The sequence below is a fragment of the Trachemys scripta genome, chromosome 1, assembly GCF_013100865.1.
Source record: "Trachemys scripta elegans isolate TJP31775 chromosome 1, CAS_Tse_1.0, whole genome shotgun sequence".
Lineage (NCBI taxonomy): Eukaryota > Metazoa > Chordata > Testudines > Emydidae > Trachemys > Trachemys scripta.
This window is the reverse complement of record NC_048298.1, coordinates 310,482,997-310,502,307: the sequence shown is the minus strand read 5'-3', so window position 1 is coordinate 310,502,307 and position 19,311 is coordinate 310,482,997. Positions and strand designations below refer to the sequence as shown.

At 40.9% G+C, this 19,311-nt stretch overlaps 1 protein-coding gene across 1 annotated transcript in view; it reads right to left on the bottom strand.

Annotated features, from left to right (window-relative positions):
• CWF19L2 (CWF19 like cell cycle control factor 2) overlaps nt 1–19,311 on the bottom strand; it is a 165,872-nt gene that overhangs the window by 118,715 nt on the left and 27,846 nt on the right. The window contains exons 3-7 of the mRNA XM_034758854.1: nt 15,897–16,016; nt 14,056–14,166; nt 5,774–5,893; nt 3,694–3,787; nt 1,058–1,173 (exon numbers count right to left, since the gene is read on the bottom strand). Of these exons, the coding sequence (XP_034614745.1) occupies nt 1,058–1,173; nt 3,694–3,787; nt 5,774–5,893; nt 14,056–14,166; nt 15,897–16,016 (561 nt within the window). The remainder of the gene's footprint in view (nt 1–1,057; nt 1,174–3,693; nt 3,788–5,773; nt 5,894–14,055; nt 14,167–15,896; nt 16,017–19,311) is intronic.

The window sequence follows — 19,311 nt, the reverse complement described above, 5'->3', positions numbered from 1 at the left end:
ATGTCAGAGAGCAGCACTAACAAACTCAAATGAAGAAAACTCAGCATTTGTCCCCTTACAATATTCTTAAACCTATTCTTGGTATACTATTGAATACCATATATCCTGCACCTTTCACCAATAATTTTGAAGCCAATACCATGTTTTGCGGGGTGGGGTTGAGAGGTATGTTTTTGTGGTAGTTTGTTTTCTTAAAGGTTAGCTTTTGAAAACTACTCAGAGGGTTTAGCAAGTGAGAAGCATTCTTGGTAGAGATGGATTGCAGGTAAAGTGGCCAACAGATGCATGATAAAATTAATTTATCATATAACTCTCCAACTTGTTACATGGATAACACCATCACAAAGGGTATGTCTATACTTGGAGATCAGGGTGGGATTCTCTGCTCGTGTGGACACACTTGCTCTAGCTCTCATGGAGCTAGCATCCTAAAATTAGTAGTAAAGCCAGGGTAACATGGACAACAGTGAACAGCTGCGTGGGCTAGACGTCCGGCATTCAAACCCGCATGGGGTACACTCCCAGCATGGCTACCCTGTGCTGCTGCCCACTGCTGCCCATCCTCCCCCAGCTATGCTACGCTTTTTAGTGCACTAGCTCGATGAGCACTAGCACAAGTGTGTCCCCTCAAACTGGGAATCATAACCCTTGCTCATACCGCAGACATAGCCAAACTTCTTGTGTGCACACCTAGGCACAGGTCTGAAAGAAATATCTCTGCAAATACAGATAATTTTGGAAGGTGCTCAGATACCAGGATAATGGGGACCATATACGAACCTGGGTGAAGTGAAAGATAGAAATATTTTAACTACTACTATAATAATTTAGTACCCCATAGTGAAAAAAGGTGGCATGCAAAATCATGCAAATCAAAGTCTGACAGCATTAACGCCTTCATCACCTGATGGAAGTTTCAAGAATGGATTGTTTTCAGCAGAGCTTGATCATGTCTTAAGCTATACATTAAATACTTCTGTCTTTACAGGGATTTGACCTTTTCCAAAAGCTTAAAAACTGTAAACAAGGAGAATACTTTTCCTCTTAAGATGCTTACCCCATATCTTTCAGCTACAATTTCCTCAAAATTTCGTTTCTCTCTCTCAGCCTGCTCCTTCATCCTTTGATAGGATTTCTTTAACCAACTTAATCCACCATCTTCCACCATTTTAACTAAAGGAACAAAAGAATTAGATATGATATTTTTTTATTTCAGGGTTAGCTTTTATTACCTAACACTTATTGTATATGCTACATGCAGCACAGAAACTTAAATTAGCTCAGTTTGACCTATTTTGTGTGCTGACATGGAGTATATCTAGCTTTCTACCTTCATGTTCGTGCCCCAACTGAAAATACTGTAATAAAATATTGTCTTTCTTCCTATCCTGAATACATGAAACTGAAAACAGATGCAAATCTTCTAGTCTTTCTCACCAAATATTTCTTCTTAGAAATTTACGTTAGTTGAATTCAAAGATGGTCAGTTTCTTGAAGAGTTGTAGTTTGTTGGTTTCTCTACTAGAACAAGCAGAACCAAACAGGGGTATCTGGGAGTATGGCATGGCTGCAGCTGGCACAGGTCAGCTGACTCGGACTCACGGGACTTGGGCTGCAGGGCTACGAATTGATGTGTAGATGTTGGGCTCAGGCTGGTGCCCAAACATAGGATTCCTCAGAGGGTCCCAGGCTCCAGCTCTAGCCCTGGGACCCTCCACTCTTGCAGGGTCCCAGAACTCGTGCTCCAACCTGAGCCCAAACCCATACACAGCAATTTTTCAGCCGCAGAGCCCAAGCTCTGCGAGTCCAGGTCAGCTAACTTGGCCAACTGCGTTTTTTTATCCCCATGTAGACATACCCATTGAGCCAGATGAGTCTCTCAGAGTTGACATTACAAAAAGTAGTAATTGAGGGTGCATGGTGGCAAGGTGCAGGGGCACCCCCAGAAATTTTTGACCTGGTACACACTATTAATCTCTGTGGATCTATCCCCACTGCATCCACGGACCCCTGTGCCTCGCCTGCCAAGTCTGTGTGACACTAAGCTGCTGCCTTCCAGCCTGGCTCACCCAGGTGCAGCATCACTTCCCATCCCTGAGGGGGGAAACAGGCTGCTGGAAGCAAGTCAAGGCCAGGCAGGCTCTTTTGGGGAGAGCCCTGGTGCAACAGCCATCTCCACAGCAATGGCAAGGAGCAGCAGCACTGGCTACCCCACTGCCCACTTAGGCAAGAACCTGTGGCACTGCAACCTCTGTGCACTAGGTTGCAATGCCACTCGCTCAATTGTGGCCCTGCTGCCCCCCATCCTGACATAGAAGGCCTGGAGCCAAATGTGAGGGGGCAGTCGGCATCCAACACCGCTGCTCCTAGCCATTGCCAATAGTACACACCATGCATAATGTGCATATGGCCACAGGCCCCACTCGCAAGATGTTTCACTGATGGAGTGTGGAAAGGTGATGAGTCTGAATTGCCTGCAAGTGTCACATTTGAGGGGGAGGGACAAACAGAGAGTGCATCTCATGGAGCAGGTGTTCCTGGGAGAGAGATGTATTATTTATACAGCATCGTAACACGTACAAGGGATAAGGCATGGAAATAAAATACACAGTCCCTGTTCTGGGGATCTTACAATCTAATTTTAGACATGATATGATATGAGCAAGAGCAACATACAGTAGTGGGAGAAAAAGGAAAACAGAGACAATAAAAGATTTCCATAGTTATTTAGTTTAACATTGTGCATATATTGATGGTACAACTGATTTTCTGTAATCTTCTCCATTTTATTATTTCAACATATAATGGATGTTTTGCAGGAAGGAGCAGCACATGGACATTCCCTTTCTTGAGTCCACTTTCTGTCACCTCTCTCACATGCAAATCAAATACCCCTTTCCTGCAAAACTAAATTAGTAAATAGATTCTTTTGCTGGGGATCTTAGTAGGGTTCCCAAGATCATGAAGGACTCTGCTGCTCTTCGCCTCTTAGGGAGAAGAGATGGCTCTTAGAGCCAGGCCATGGGTGTTCCTGTCCGTGTGATCGCTGGCCTGAGGGAGACCCCTGGAAGCCCATAGCCCATACAAACTGCCCACAGAATAAGTGGGTATGGACTCCCAATATGGGCCCCTTACTACTCCCTACAACCCAACATATAAGAGTCCTTCTTAATGTTTTATAAATGCTATGTGACATTCTGAAAAAATATTTCATAGCTGCACTTGCTGGAAATAGACAGGATAAGCCAAAGGTAAGGACTGAAGTGAAAAGGTTACAGAAATAATGTTTTTCACAAACTGCATTCTTAATGTATTTCATTTAAATGTGACTCACAGATTTCTGTAGTTGAATATTTTAAAACTGTAATTTGTGTAATGGAATGAAAGGAATCAAATGAGATGACAACAATATATCATGTCCTGGTGGAATCATTTTTTTCTTTAATTAGTTCAAATGAGAGAAAATCTGTGTAGAAACTGAAGGTCAAACCACTCAAGATTATAAATCAGTCAAGAAATATTCTGCAAAACAATGTATTATGATTTTAACCCAATATTTGCTACTGAAACAAGTTTTATTTCATTTGTCTTCATTGTATGTAACTGGGAGCCCTGCTATGCTGACCATTCAACAACGTAAACGTCTCTGAGGGGAATACATATAGCTTTTCTTACTAAAACTTGTTTTTTTACCTTTTTTAACTGAAGTTGCTTCACCCTCTTCTGGCGGTAAACCTGTTCCACCATCTTTCCAGTAGGGGTTCAGCTCTCTTTCAGAAATTCTAGACTACAGAAAACAATTTTCAACTGATGCACAAAAATCCACTTTGTCTAACAGCTGCTGTTACAACTTTTTAATTATTTTGTATGATCCATATAGAAATGTAATCAGTTTAAATGTACCCAAATGACAATCTCATTAACAAACCTGGTGCTGGAACTTCAAAACAAAAAGTTTGACAGGGCACTGTAACTTTCAATTTTTTAAAAAAAATACTAATTCATTAAAAATAGCCAGGTGAAGAAGCAACTACAATTGTACGTAGAAAATATTTATGAATGTTTTGAGGAAATGTGGGTCTTTTCTATATACAGTAGTACTGGACATCATTTTCTTCAATATTTTCTTCCAAAGAATAATCTCTGTAAGACTTCCTTTTGCAGTTCAGATGAGTGTACTTTCAAAACTACAGTTTGTTAAACAAGAACTAAACTAAACATTCCGCTACATCACTTCATAGCACTAAAGAATCCCACCTGAGCAGTGGTCCCATGGGCAGCCAGAGCAGCGGCTCCGGGGACAGCCGCACGAGCCTCTGCTCGGCAGCCCCCGGCTGCTGGCCCCTGGGACCACCCGAGCAGCGGCCAGTGGGGCTGGCCTCAGGGTCCACCCCCAAAACAGCGGCTCCCTGGAACCCCCGCCCAGAGCAGTGGCACCCGGGGCACCCCACCCAAAGCAGTGGCACCCCAGGGCCCCGCCCCAGCTAAGATAGGGGTATTTATAGTAAAGGTCATGGATAGGTCACAGGCCATGAATTTTTGTTTATTGCCCATGACCTGTCCATGACTTTTACTAAAAATACCCATGACTAAATTGTAACCTCAGTTATAAACTTACACTGGGCAGGCTTCTGACGAGGGCAGGACGGTACAGCCCTGGGGTCCTAGGCTGGGAAGCTGGGGGAATTATCTGCAGCCTCTCTATTGTTGGTTCATGAATTGGCTGGTGAAAGCATTCATGTAACTCAGATGGGTGTGTCCCGGTCTGTGGATGTATGTGTAAGTGTTGTATTTGGATGGGGTTTGCAGCTTGTCCCAGCATCACAGTGTGAGAGGGACCCGAGGTTGGTAAGACAGAGGGCTTAGCAATACCCCAGTTCCAGGTTGCACCCCAGGGAACCCGTCACAAGTAGGTAACTAGGATCTGTTCAAATATACCTTCTGAGAATCAGAAACTACATGTAAATAATCATATACCACATTTCTAATGCTAATATCCCTTAGAATTAAGAATTCATCATATATTTTTGGACTGAACACTGAAGACTCCTTTAGGAGTATAGAAAAGTTAAAAAAAAATAACTGAAAAGGCAACAACAAAACATCACCCCCTTCACGCCTTCTCAAAAGCTAGTAAGGACAACAACTAAGATGCTATAAACTGAATCCAAATAGAAATTGCATGCCAACACTGATGTTTCGTAGAGGCATAACAGCAAACTGGAAAACTCTACAATAGTGGGTGGTCAAAGGGAGGACTAAGGGCATATAAATTCTAGGTAATATTTGTCTGCCATCTGCCTGCAGAACTGAACAGAAAGTCAGCCCCCCTAGTCTGCCAATTTCTACCTATTCAACAGATTCTGTAAAGTGATTCAAGTATTATGGCAGATAGGTGCCATAAAAATACAATTAACTTTTATTATTTAATCTTTTCACTCTAGTTTAATCATAATTTTTTTTACTAGAATTGGCTTTCTTCTTAACTGACGTTTAATTTTATGGGTTTCCTATTACAGGGTAAGCTTCCTAAAGTAAATTCTCTCCCTCATCCCAAACAAGTAACCTACCAGTATAAAATCACCACCACCATATGGCCAATAAATACTGTTTTAAGAAGATTTTAAAAATAAAACTGTAATCTAAAAGAGGATTCATTTAAGCAATTTAGAGTACATGTAGTTTATAAAAACAGAAGTGTATGACAAAACTATACACTGCATTTAGGAAGATACAGAGAAAACTGGTGCAATATATAAATAATTCCTTTTACCTGTTCAATTGCTTGGGCTTTCTGTTGCTCCAATAACTTTTCAGTCTCTTTTTCAGCTTTGAGTGATGCTGCAGATGTGGTTTTCAGAGACATAAAATCTAAGGTCATCCATTCATCCCTCTGTAATAATACAAACAGTTTCATCCAAAACAAAATAATGCCCACACTCAGTAAACACCCATTTTCTGTAACAAAAATACACAGCTCAGGTATAAATCAAACTCACAAAATTACTGGTATCATCTGATATCTATAATCTATAGTGTAGATTTTACAGTAATTTCTAGCTTTCGAAACATTTTTGCATGCAAAACAAATATTCTAAAGACTTCAATCATGAAATTCACTTACATATGCAGACGTTTACAGCTTTTCTTTGTAATTCCAGGTGTATAGTCTAGATGTGATTTATTTATGAGCAAGCACACTAGTAAATATGTGGGTGCATACAAATTCATTAGAGTAAATATGAGATTAGGAATGTCGTTCTTCACTGAACATTGTATGTTTGGACATCATTTTGCCAGATCACTTTACCTGCCACCTTACTCCAAAACCATTGAAGAATTAATGATTCTTACTGCATTTGGCTTCATGGTCTCTTTGGCCTAATTTAGCAGGCACAAAATCTGTAACTAATCATAGGGTGCAGTTGATAGCTCCCGGATAGTTAGGTACCCAAATGTGCCCGTAAATCCGGTAGTTAAACACTTAACTTCTATTAATGTGTCAACAAATGCAGGTACAAAACCACATTCACAAATGCCAGATTGAGGCCATTTTAAATCTAAGGGCTATTATCTCAAGAAAAAAAATAGATTAAATAAACCATGATATAGGGCAATATACCACATTCAAACAGCTAAAGGCCTATTTTCCTCCCTTCCCGCAGCTCACACAACAACTACAATATTTGTGAAGCATGAAAAGAAAGCAGTAAAATACACATTGAAAACGACTAATTAACCAAAATCAAAATGTGAGACACATCCATGTGTATTCTAACAAAAAGAATGGAATTCTGATGCCATTCTAGAACAATGAAAAAATAGTGTTCATTCTGATCCTTAATCTTCAAGTCTTGAAGCACCAGTCTGAATGGCTGCCACTATGTTATGTCATGCATCTCATTTACAACCAATGCTGCTAGATGATGCATCTGAGACAATTTCACATATACGAAATGGAAGATACTCCACTTCCTAAAGGAGATTTGGGCTAAGGAGGAGGAAAAAAAAGTTCTACAAAACCTCATCAGTTTACCATAGTGTATGAGGATAATTAAGGGGACACGATAATACTAAGGTACAAAATATATAGGAATGACAGAGAAGGTTGTGCTGGTGGGGGATTGGACTGGATGTGCAAGAAAGCATAGAATCAATTAAAGTAAAAAGCTTCAATGAATCAAACTGTACCAGAGAATCTCTATGGCTAGAAATTCCATGCTTTAACAATAAGAGTATAGCAATAGGACTACACTACCAACCACATGACCATAATGATGACAGTGACTGTGAAATGCTCAGGGAGACTGGAGAGACTACAAAGGATTTCAACTATCCTCATTAACTACCCTCATTAACATCTCACCTCAGGATAGGATGCAGAGATAATATTTCTAGACACATTAATGACTGCTTCTTGGAGCAGCTTGTCCTGGGGCCCACAAAGGGAGAAGCAATTCTTGATTTAGTCCTAAGTGGCGCACAGCCTCTGGTTCAAGAGGTGAATATAGCTGAATCACTCGGTAAAAGAAACCATAATTCAATTCAATTTCACATCCTTATAAGGGGGGAAATGTCAAAGAAACCCATCACAGTTGCATGCAACTTCTAAAAGGGGAACTACACACAAACAAGGAAGCTAGTTAAATGAAAATTAAAAGGAATAGTCATAAGGGTGAAATGTCTGCAAACTGCATGAAGACTATTTAAAAACACCACAACAGAGGCTCAAGCTAAACCTATGTCCCAAATTAAAAAACAGCAAGAGGACCAAAAAATACCACCACTGCTAAACAGCAGAGTAAAAGAGGCAGTTAGAGGTAAAAAGGTATCCTTTAAAAATTGGAAGTCAAAACCTAGTGAGGAAAAAGATGAGGACCGTAAAAAACTCTGGCAAGTATAGTGCAAAAGTAATAAGGCAGGTCAAGAAAGAATCTGAAGAGCAACTAAGTAAAGACACAAAAACTAACAGCAATTTTTTTTTAAGTACATCAGAAGCAGGAAGACTGCCAAGCAGTCACTTGCACACTGGATGATTGAGAAGCGAAAAGAGTATTCAAGGAAGATAAGGATGTTGCAGAGAAGCTAAATGAATTCTTTGCATCGGGCTTCACGGCAGAGGATGTGGGGCACATGCAGGGCCGTCCCTACCTATGGTGGTGCCCTACGCAGCCCAAGCACCTGCACCACTCCACGGGGGGAGCGGCCATTCCGCTGGGGGGCAGGCCCGGCCCCTCCGCGGGGGGGGGTCTGCGCTTAAGGGCTGCAGGGCCGCGGGAGCAGGAGCTGTGAGTGGCAGCAGCAGGGCAGGGAGGCCCAGGGCAGTGTGGGGATTAGCAGGGGGCCTGTCACCGGCAGCAGGAGTCGGGCCCGCCCCGCATTCACCGGTGGCAGCGGGAAACTGAGTGACCAGGCCCCAGCCCATTCCACTCCCCCAGCATCCAGCCCTGTCGCTTGGGGAGGGGGCTTGGAGGAAAGGGTCAGGCCTGCCCCCACACTCACCAGCGGCAGGAAGCGGAGCAACACAGCTGGGAGCTGGTGGAGCAGGCTAGGGCCTGGTCGCTCTGCTTCCCGCCGCCACCACTGATGAGTGCAGGGGTGGGCGCAACCCCTTCTGCCAGCTCCAGTACCCCTGCTAATCCCACGGGCCGCATCACTCAGGGGAGGGAGCTTCGGGGAAGGGGTGGAATGGGGGTAGGGTGGGGGCAGAGCAGGGGCGGGAAGAGGTGGGGTGGGGCAGAGCAGGGACAGGAGCTTGGGGAAAGGGGTCGAATGGGGGCAGGGCGGGGGCGGAGATGGGGGGTTGGCTTGTGGATGGGGCTGGCCGCTGGAGCCAGCGCCGCATACACAGCATGCAGCTGCCTAGGGAACCATGAAACTTGGTGCCCCAAATTACGTGCTGCCCTACGCAGCTGCGTATTCTGCGTATGCCTAAGGTTGGCCCTGGACACATTCCCACATCAGAACCATTCTTTTCAAGTGACAAATCTGAGGACCTGTCCCAGGTTGATATGTCCATAGAGGAGGTTATGGAACAAATTGATAAATTAAATAGTAAGAAGTGACCAGAACCAGATGGTATTCCACAAGAGTTCTGAAAAAACTCAAATATAAACTACAGAACTATCAACTGTAGGATGTAATCAATTGCTGAAACAAGCCTCTATACCAGATAACTGGAAGGTGGCTAACATAATGCCTATTTTTAAAAAGGGCCTCAGAGATGATCCTGGCTATTACAGGTCAGCGAGCCTAACTTCAGTGCCAGGGAAATTGATAGAAACTATAGTAAAGAACAAAATTATCAGATACAAACACCATTTTTTGGCAAAGCATCAACATGGCTTTTGTAAATGGAAATTATGCCTCAATCTATTAGAATTCTTTGAGGGCATCAACAAGCATGTGGCTAATGGTGATCCACTTGATACTGTGTACATGGATTTTCAGAAAGCCTTTAACAAGGTCCCTCACCAAAGGCTTAAGGAAACTAAGCAGTTACAAGATAAGAGAGAAGGTCTTCTCATGGATCAGTAACTGGTTAAAAGATAGGAAATAAAGGGTAGGAATAAATGGTCCGTTTTCACAGTAAAGAGAGGTAAATAGCAGGGTCACCATAGGATCTGTAGTGGGACCAGTGCTCCTCAACATAGAATTATAAAATCACAGAACTGGAAGGGACCTCGAGAGGTCATCTAGTCCAGTCCCCTGCACTCAAGGGAGGACTAAGTATTATCTAGACCATCCCTGACAGGTGATCATCTAACCTGCTCTTAAAAATCCCCAATGATGGATTCCACAACCTCACTAGGCAATTTATTCCAGTGTTTAACCACTCTGACAGTTAGGAAGTTTTTCCTAACGTCCAACCTAAATCTCCCTTGCTGCAATTTAAGCCCATTGCTTCTTGTCCTATCCTCAGAGGTTAAGAAGAACAATTTTTCTCCCTCCTCCTTGTTACAACCTTTTATGTACTTGTAAACTGTTATGTCCCCTCTCAGTCTTCTCTTCTCCAGACTAAACAGACCCATTTTTTTCAATCTTTCCTCATAGGTCATGTTTTCTAGACCTTTAATCATTTTTGTTGCTCTTCTTTGAACTTTCTCCAATTTATCCACATCGTTCCTGAAATGTGGTCCCCAGAACTGGACACAATATTCCAGTTGAGGCCTAATCAAGTAGAGCAGAAGAATTACTTCTCGTGTCTTGCTTACAATACTCCTGCTAATACATCCCAGAATGATGTTTGCTTTTTTTGCAACAGCGTTACACTGTTGACTCATATTTAACTTGTGATCCACTCTGAGCCCCAGATCCCTTTCTGCAGTACTCCTTCCTAGGCAGTCATTTCCCATTTTCTGTGTGTGCAACTGATTGTTCCTTCCTAAGTGGAGTACTTTGCATTTGTCCTTTTGAATTTCATCCTATTTACTTCAAACCATTTCTCCAGTTTGCCCAGATCATTTTGAATTTTAATCCTATCCTACAAAGCACTTGCAACCCCTCCCAGCGTGGTACCATCCACAAACTTTATAAGTGTACTCTCTATGACATTATCTAAATCACTGATGAAGATATTAAACAGAACCAGACCCAGAATCAATGTGGGACCCCACTCGTTATGCCCTTCCAGCATGACTGTGAACCACTGATAACTACTCTCTGGGAACAATTTTCCAACCAGTTATGCACCTACCTTATAGTAGCTCCATCTAGGTTGCATTTCCCTAGTTTGTTTATGAGAAGGTCATGCGAGACAGTATCAAAAGCCTTACTAAAGTCAAGATATACCACATCTACCACTTCCCCCCATCCACAAGGCTTGTTTACCCTGTCAAAGAAAGCTATCAGGTTGGTTTGACACCAACACTAACATATTCATAAATATTCTGTAAAAAGGAGTAAACAGTGAGATGGCAAAGTTTGCAGATGATACACAATTACTGGTTTGGACAACAAAGTTATATCCAAAGCTGACTGCAAATAGTACAAAGGGATCTCACAAGACTGGGTGACAAAATGGCAGGTGAAATTCAATGTTGATAAATGCAAAGTAATGCACATTGGAAAACATAATCCCAACTATAAATATAAAATGATGGGATCTAAATGAGCTCTTATCATTCAAGAAAGCTCTTGGAAGTCACTGTGGATAGTTCCCTGAAAACATCCACTCAATGTGCAGCAGCACTCAAAAAATCTAGTAATGTTAGGAACCATTAGGAAAGGGATAGATACTAAGGCAGAAAACATCAAAATGCCACTATATAAATCCATGGTATGCCCACATCTTGAATACTGAATGCAGTTCTGGTCACCCCATATCATAAAAGATATTAGAATCGGAAAGGGTGCAGAGAAGGAATACAAAAATTATTAAGATTATGAAACAGCTTCCATATGAGGAGAGATTAAAAAGATTGGGATTATTCATTTTAGAAGAAAGGATGACTGGGGAGGGGATGAATGATAGATGTCTATACAATCACAAATGTTGTGGAGAAAGTGAATAAGGAAGTATTATTTTCCCTTTTCATAACACAAGAACTAAAAGATCACCCAATGAAATTAATAAGCAGTAAATATAAGGAAGTACTACTTCACACAACGCAGTCGACCTGTGGATCTCATTGCCAGAGGATGTTACGAAGGCCATAAGTATAACTGGGTTCAAAAAGAATTAGACAAGTTCATGGAGGATAGGTCCAGCAATGGCTATTAGTCAAGATGGTCAAGAATGCAACCCTGCACTCCGGCTGTCCTTAAACCTCTGATGGCTGGAAGCTGGGACTAGATGATAGGGGATAGGTCACTCGATAATTGCCCTGTTCTGTTCATTCTCTTCGAAGCATCTGGTACTGGCCATGGTCGGAAGACAGGATACTGGGTTAGATGGTCTGGTCTGACCCACTAAGGCCATTCTTATGGTGTAAGTGATCCTCTCCAAAAAAGAAAAGGCTTGAAGAACACAATGCTCATAGGGAGTACAAATGCCCATGAGCTACAAAGGGTTTGTTTCTGAACTTTTACCCTGCTATTTTCAGCAATCAGTAAAGGGCATTTCTCTGATTCAGAGAGGCTTTTTGCTTCCCTTGACCAGATGCACTTCATAAAGTCAGTCCCCTGGAAGCCAGAAGCATATTCAGAATTAACTTCACAGTGTAGAAAAGGCCATGAAACTTTTGACCATTTTTAGGTCATTAAAATGTGCTGGGGAAAAATATGTATCTGTCCATTTGCCAATCCCGAAGGAGTCCACCAAGGGGAGAAAAAAATCCTCAAATATCACATGTTAACTCCTCATATAAAGTGTAGAGTCTAATTGTGGACAGCCAAGTACCAGTTGACCAATTCACAGACCAAGTAGTGTTTGGATAAGAAAGAAATGACCTTGAAGCAAAAGCTATTGGTAGAAATCCAAAAACAGTTTTTTTTACAGCCTCCTCAGTTTAGACTGCATTCAACAATCTACACCTTAAAGCCAGAGGTAGTGTTATTCAGGAAAGTTCCTGTAAGTTTACCTATATTGCCTTTAGGCCTGACCTGTCAGAAAAGAGAAGGAGAAACCTGAAAAGCAGCAATGCTGAAAGAGACTTGGGGGCAACAATGAACAGTAATTATATAGGAGTTTGCAATTCAATGTGGCAGAAAAAAAATCAATGTAATTTTGGACAACAGACACAGGGACATCACATCACAAAGCAGGGGGTGTATGGCCCTAAGGTGACTGCACTTGGAGTAAAGCATTCAATTCTACATCTTTGATCACCAGATACGTTGGAGGGAGATTAAGAGAAGCTTACTTATGAGACCATATATACAAGGGAAGCTACCTCTCTTTCTAACTGCACTTAGGTGTAAAAAAAAAAAAAGATGAAGGACATGGAGGATGCTACCCCAAAAATTTCCCTGTACAATGGGTTGACAGGATAAACAGAGACCTAGCCTAGTTTGCACACCCTCACCAAAAGAGGAGCACATCTTTGTTTTCTCTCAGCATTCTTCAATTTGATTATCTTAAAGGACCCAGCCCCCTGCTGGTGTTACAATCATGGTATTACTAATAAAAACCTCTTGAAAGAAGGCTTAACTATACAGAGGGGAAAACTAGAGTAGGGAAAGTGCTGGAAGCAAGGAAACCAGACTTACTGGTCCTTGGCTGTTCCAAAATGTACCCTCCTAAGATTATGTGGGCCTAGCACACACAAGTAATTCATGTGCCACATACGAAGTAATTCACATATGTGTCAAATATAATTGGACTAGACTTGCTTTCAATAGGGCTAAACAACAGTTCAGCCTGAATCATTTCACTCTGCACTAGCTTAGTGTCATCATGGTCTCAGCTACCATAGTTAAGAGAGTCCTATTCTTACTGTCCTACAGTACGTCAGTGGCCTTTCAAAAATCCCGCAGAATCTCCTCTATCTAGGATCTACATTAGCATCATGGGATAGGTAACCAAAACTGAACTGAGAGGATTAAAACACACATCAACATAGCTAGAAAAGACACACTTAACAGTATGTGCTTAAACCAGTACAATCACACTGCTTCAGTTAAGGACAGTTCAATTCTCCAGATGACACATAATTTGTGAGGTGTAGAGGATAGCTAAGAATGTTGCAGGATCCCTGATGCAACCAGTCTTGCTGGTCAAACACTCTGCTGTTTCTTTAGTCACTATACCTCTTCAAGCACCACGTACTCAAAAAGTCATTGAAGATTGACTTTATCTATGCAGAGAAATTAACAAGGTTAGTCAAGATTTTAATCTGACCTTATTAAGAAAACCAGGCTAAATCACTACATGCTTGGGCATATGATGCACAAAACTGATGCTAGGCAACATAATTGTAATACTTTGCTAGATGCTTGATAAAACAGGAAAAAATGCCCAATTAACAAAATCTAACATCTACCTAAATATATATAATATTTACATTTTAAGTAGCTATTGATCAAAGAATTTACAATGAACTATAGAGCAAATATAGCCACACTTTACACTAGGCACAAATGATTTTACCTTTCCATAATTACCAGGCTACTCACCTGAACTGCAGGATTTTCTGTAGCATCCGACTGCTCCTTCTTGACTTTCCAAGCCTTTTCTGTGCAAATTGACTGTGATATAGTTGATTCAACCCATTCAACTGAAGAATCCTAAAGAATAAGTGTTTGAGTAATTTAGAAAAATTCAAAAACACTGAATTTTACAGAATGACAAAACCTTAAGCACGGTTATAAACTGAGGACACACTATTACTAAGAACATTTTACAAAGAAAATGCCATTTGATGTGATCTCATCAAAATAGCATGTTAGTCTCTCCCTATCCCACATCAACAGTTTATTAATATTGTATTGTCATGAAAAGAAAACACAATGGCCATTTGCCAGAAAGTTTAAACTATCCTGCTGATACTTTGAAACAAACAAAAAATACTTACACGTAAAACTTCTAAATTAGTGACAAAATAAAATAAGAAATGTTTTATTAAGCTTTACTGGTGCAACATTCGCGTTTAAATTAAAAATGTAATAATTTACATCATCTCTTCACATTTTAATTGTATCTCATTCCCACCCAACCCCCCATCCAATGTATGTATGTATACATATGCATCTCTCTCTAAGAGGAAGAGAAGTTTTCTGGAGTGCTACAATTTTATACTCGTAACAAACCGCTCTCTGCTGATCAGACATTCCCTGTTATTTATAGGAACCTGACATGAGAACAAAAGATTTTGTATCAAAGGTATCAGGGTCAGAAGGGTGCTGCATCTTGATGACTCTCTGATGTGATTTGCAGCTTTGGGTGCTTCCCACAGGAAACATGGGACCAATCTGTGGTTTTGGTTATTTCCCACAAGTCAGCAAGTCAAAAACACAGTTCACTTAGCTGTATGTTCCTGCAGAAAAACCTTGTCCTATTGAACCTTCCTATGCCTCAGGAAGAAAGGGTAATCTTCAAGACGACAACAATAAAGCTACTGTGCTTGCACACAAATGCTACATTTAAAACTGGGGACTTCAAAACACGTAGCAAATACTCAGAAAATCCAATCAGAACAAAAAGAACAGGAGTAATTGTGGCACCTTAGAGACTAACAAATTTATTGTAGTATAAGCTTTCGTGGGCTACAGCTAAAGCTTATGCTACAATAAATTTGTTAGTCTTTAAGGCTAGGTCTACACTACGGGGGTGGGTGGGGGTCGACCTAAGATACGCAACTTCAGCTACGTGAATAGCGTAGCTGAAGTTGCGTATTTTAGGTCGACTTACCTGGCTGTGAGGACGGTGGCGAGTCGACCGCTGCCACTCTGCCGTCAATTCCGCTTCCGCCTCTTGCCGCGGTGGATTTCCGGAGTCGACTACAGAGCGATCAGGGATCAATTTTATCGCATCTTCACTAGACGCAATAAGTCGATCCCCAATAGATCGATTGCTACCCGCCGATCCGGCAGGTAGTAAAGACGTGCCCTAAGGTGCCACAAGTACTCCTGTTCTTTTTGCGGATACAGACTAACACGGCTACTACTCTGAAACCAATCAGAACAGAATTTCCTGCTGGCCTGTTTACTCCACTTGATAAAAAATGAAAAACAAGAGGGCCAGGAAGCAGTGCCATGATTTCCAAGCAAGTCTGTGACTGCTAAAAATAAAATGGGAGCCCACTGGCCTCTAACTGGAAGAGAGAGCATTACAGGAGTATTAAAGAAACTGAAAAAAAATTAATAAAATACCAGCAAGATATCATGTAGCACTGTCTTTAGGAAAAGGAAAATATGCCTCAATATTAGTGGCAACTTCTTTCCAAAAAGGCAGGTTAAAAGTGATTTGTTTGTTTTTAAACATTCTTTCAAGATAATATTTTAAGTTTATTACTTACTGAAGAGCTATCACTTGAATCATCATTTTTTTCAAATTTTTGGTTTTTACTTTTCTTCTTTTCTTTCTTAAGTTTTCTTGAGTGTTTATCTTTTTTCTTTTTTTTCTTCACAGAATGTTCCTATATAAGCAAACATTTATAAACGACATGAAAACAAATCACATAGAAAAAAAAGATAGACCATTAATCAAATTACATAGAAAAAAAACTAGCTAATTCTAAACCATCAAAACTGTAACTGCATATCCTTATTACTATTTCTATTGTCCTCCATCAACCATTCCTTCTGACTGTTTCTTAGCACTTGTCTACACAGGATTTATTTAATATATTTTTCCGCTACATTGAAAAAGTACATCTATACACTTTGTTTATTATGGCTTAAGCTATTTCTCTTAAGAACGTAAGAATGGCCATACTGGATCAGACCAAAGGTCCATCCAGCCCAGTATCCTGTCTACCGACAGTGGCCAAAGCCAGATGCCCCAGAGGGAGTGAACCTAACAGGGTAATGATCAAGTCATCTCTCTCCTGCCATCCATCTCCACCCTCTGACAAACAGAGACTAGGGACACCATTCCTTACCCATCCTGGCTAATAGCCATTAATGGACTTAACCACCATGAATTTATCTATTTCTCTTTTAAACCCTGTTATAGTCCTAGCTTTCACAACCTCCTCAGGCAAGGAGTTCCACAAGTTGACTGTGTGAAGTAGAACTTCCTTTTATTTAGTTTTAAACCTGCTGCCATTAATTTCATTTGGTGGCCCCTAGTTCTTATATTATGGGAACAAGTAAATAACTATTCCTTATTCACTTTCTCCATATCACTCATGATTTTATATACCTCTAACATATCCCCCCTTAGTCTCCTCTTTTCCAAGCTGAAAAGTCCTAGCCTCTTTAATCTCTCCTTATATGGGGCCCGTTCCAAACCCCTAATCATTTTAGTTGCCCTTCTCTGAACCTTTTCTAATGCCAGTATATCTTTTTTGAGATGAGGAGACCACATCTGTACGCAGTATTCAAGATGTGGGCGTACCATGGATTTATATAAGGGCAATAAGATATTCTCCATCTTATTCTCTATCCCCTTTTTAATGATTCCTAACATTCTGTTTGCTTTTTTGACTGCCGCTGCACACTGCATGGACATCTTCAGAGAACTATCCACGATGACTCCAAGATCTTTTTCCTGATTAGTTGTAGCTAAATTAACCCCATCATATTGTATGTATAGTTGGGGTTATTTCCCAATGTGCATTACTTTACATTTATCCACATTAAATTTCAGTTGCCATTTTGTTGCACAATCACTTAGTTTTGTGAGATTTTTTTTAAGTTCTTCACAGTCTGCTTTGGTCTTAACTATCTTGAGCAGTTTAGTATCATCTGTAAACTTTGCCACCTCACTTTTTACCCCTTTCTCTAGATCATTTCTGAATAAGTTGAATAGAATTGGTCCTAGGACTGACCCTTGGGGAACACCACTAGTTACCCCTCTTCATTCTGAGAATTTACCATTTATTCCTACCCTTTGTTCCCTGTCTTTTAACCAGTTCTCAATCCATGAAAGGATCTTCCCTCTTATCCCATGACAACTTAATTTACATAAGAACCTTTGGTGAGGGACCTTGTCAAAGGCTTTCTGGAAACGTAAGTACCCTATGTCCACTGGATCCCCCTTGTCCACATGTTTGTTGACCCTTTCAAAGAACTCTAATAGATTAGTAAGACATGATTTCCCTTTACAGAAACCATGTTGACTTTTGCCCAACAATTGATGTTCTTCTATGTGTCTGACAATTTTATTCTTTACGATTGTTTCAACTAATTTGCCCGGTATTGACGTCAGACTTACCGGTCTGTAATTGCCAGGATCACCTCTAGAGCCCTTTTTAAATATTGGCATTACATTAGCTATCTTCCAGTCACTGGGTACAGAAGCTGATTTAAAGGACAGGTTACAAACCAAAGTTAGTAGTTCCGCAATTTCACATTTGAGTTCTTTCAGAACTCTTGGGTGAGTGCCAGCTGGTCCCCGTGACTTGTTAGTGTTAAGTTTATCAATTAATTCCAAAACCTCCTCTAGTGACACATCAATCTGTGACAATTCCTCAGATTTGTCACCTACAAAAGCCGGCTCAGGTTTGGGAATCTCCCTAACATCCTCAGCCATGAAGACTAAAGCAAAGAATTCATTTAGTTTCTCCGCAATGACTTTATCGTCTTTAAGTGCTCCTTTTGTATCTCAATCGTCTAGGGGCCCCACCAGTTGTTTAGCAGACTTCCTGCTTCTGATGTACTTAAAAAACATTTTGTCATTACCTTTTGAGTTTTTGGCTAGCTGTTCTTCAAACTCCTTTTTGGCTTTTCTTATTACATTTTTACACTTAATTTGGCATGTTCCTTTCTATTTACCTCACTAGGATTTGACTTCCACTTTTTAAAAGATGCCTTTTTATCTCCCACTGCTTCTTTTACATGGTTGTTAAGCCACAGTGACTCTTTTTTAGTTCTTTTACTGTGTTTCTTAATTTGAGGTATACATTTAAGTTGGGCCTCTATTATGGTGTCTTTGAAAAGTTTCCATGCAACTTGCAGGGATTTCACTCTAATCACTGTACCTTTTAATTTCTGTTTAACTTACCCCCTCATTTTTGCATAGTTCCCCTTTCTGAAGTTAAATGGCACAGTGTTGGGCTGTTGAGGTGTTCTTCCCACCACAGGAATGTTAAAAGTTATTATATTATGGTCACTATTTCCAAGCGGTCCTGTTATAGTTACCTCTTGGAGCAGATCCTGCGCTCCACTCAGGACTAAATTGCGAATTGTCTCTCCCCTTGTGGGTTCCTGTACCAGTTGCTCCAAGAAGCAGTCATTTAAAGTATCAAGAAATTTTATCTCTGCATTTCATCCTGAGGTGACATGTTCCAAGTCAATATGAGGATAATTGAAATCCCCCACTATTATTGAGTTCTTAATTTTGATAGCCTCTCTAATCTCCCTTAGCATTTCATCGTCACGATCACTGTCCTGGTCAGGTGGTCGATAATAGATCCCTAATGTTATATCCTTATTAGAGCATTGAAATTACTATCCATAGAGATTCTACAGGTCTGCACTTTTTTTAAATAGTTGCACAGTATTCTGGACAGGTATCCCATGGTGCAATCTTCCACTGCCAGGCTCCATACACACGGAGATTTTTCTCGCAGCTCATTATAGGATGCCTTCCAGAACATACTGGAATTCTTGGATTTGGGGTCAAAGAAATCAAATCCCATGATTCCTCTCCTGGCATCCCATCATTCATCTGCATTTTGCAGGCCAGCACCATTTTTCAAACTGCTGCCAGGTAGCATGGAGAAAACACTGCCGAGTGTCATGATCCTGACCTGGCCTGAGCTGACT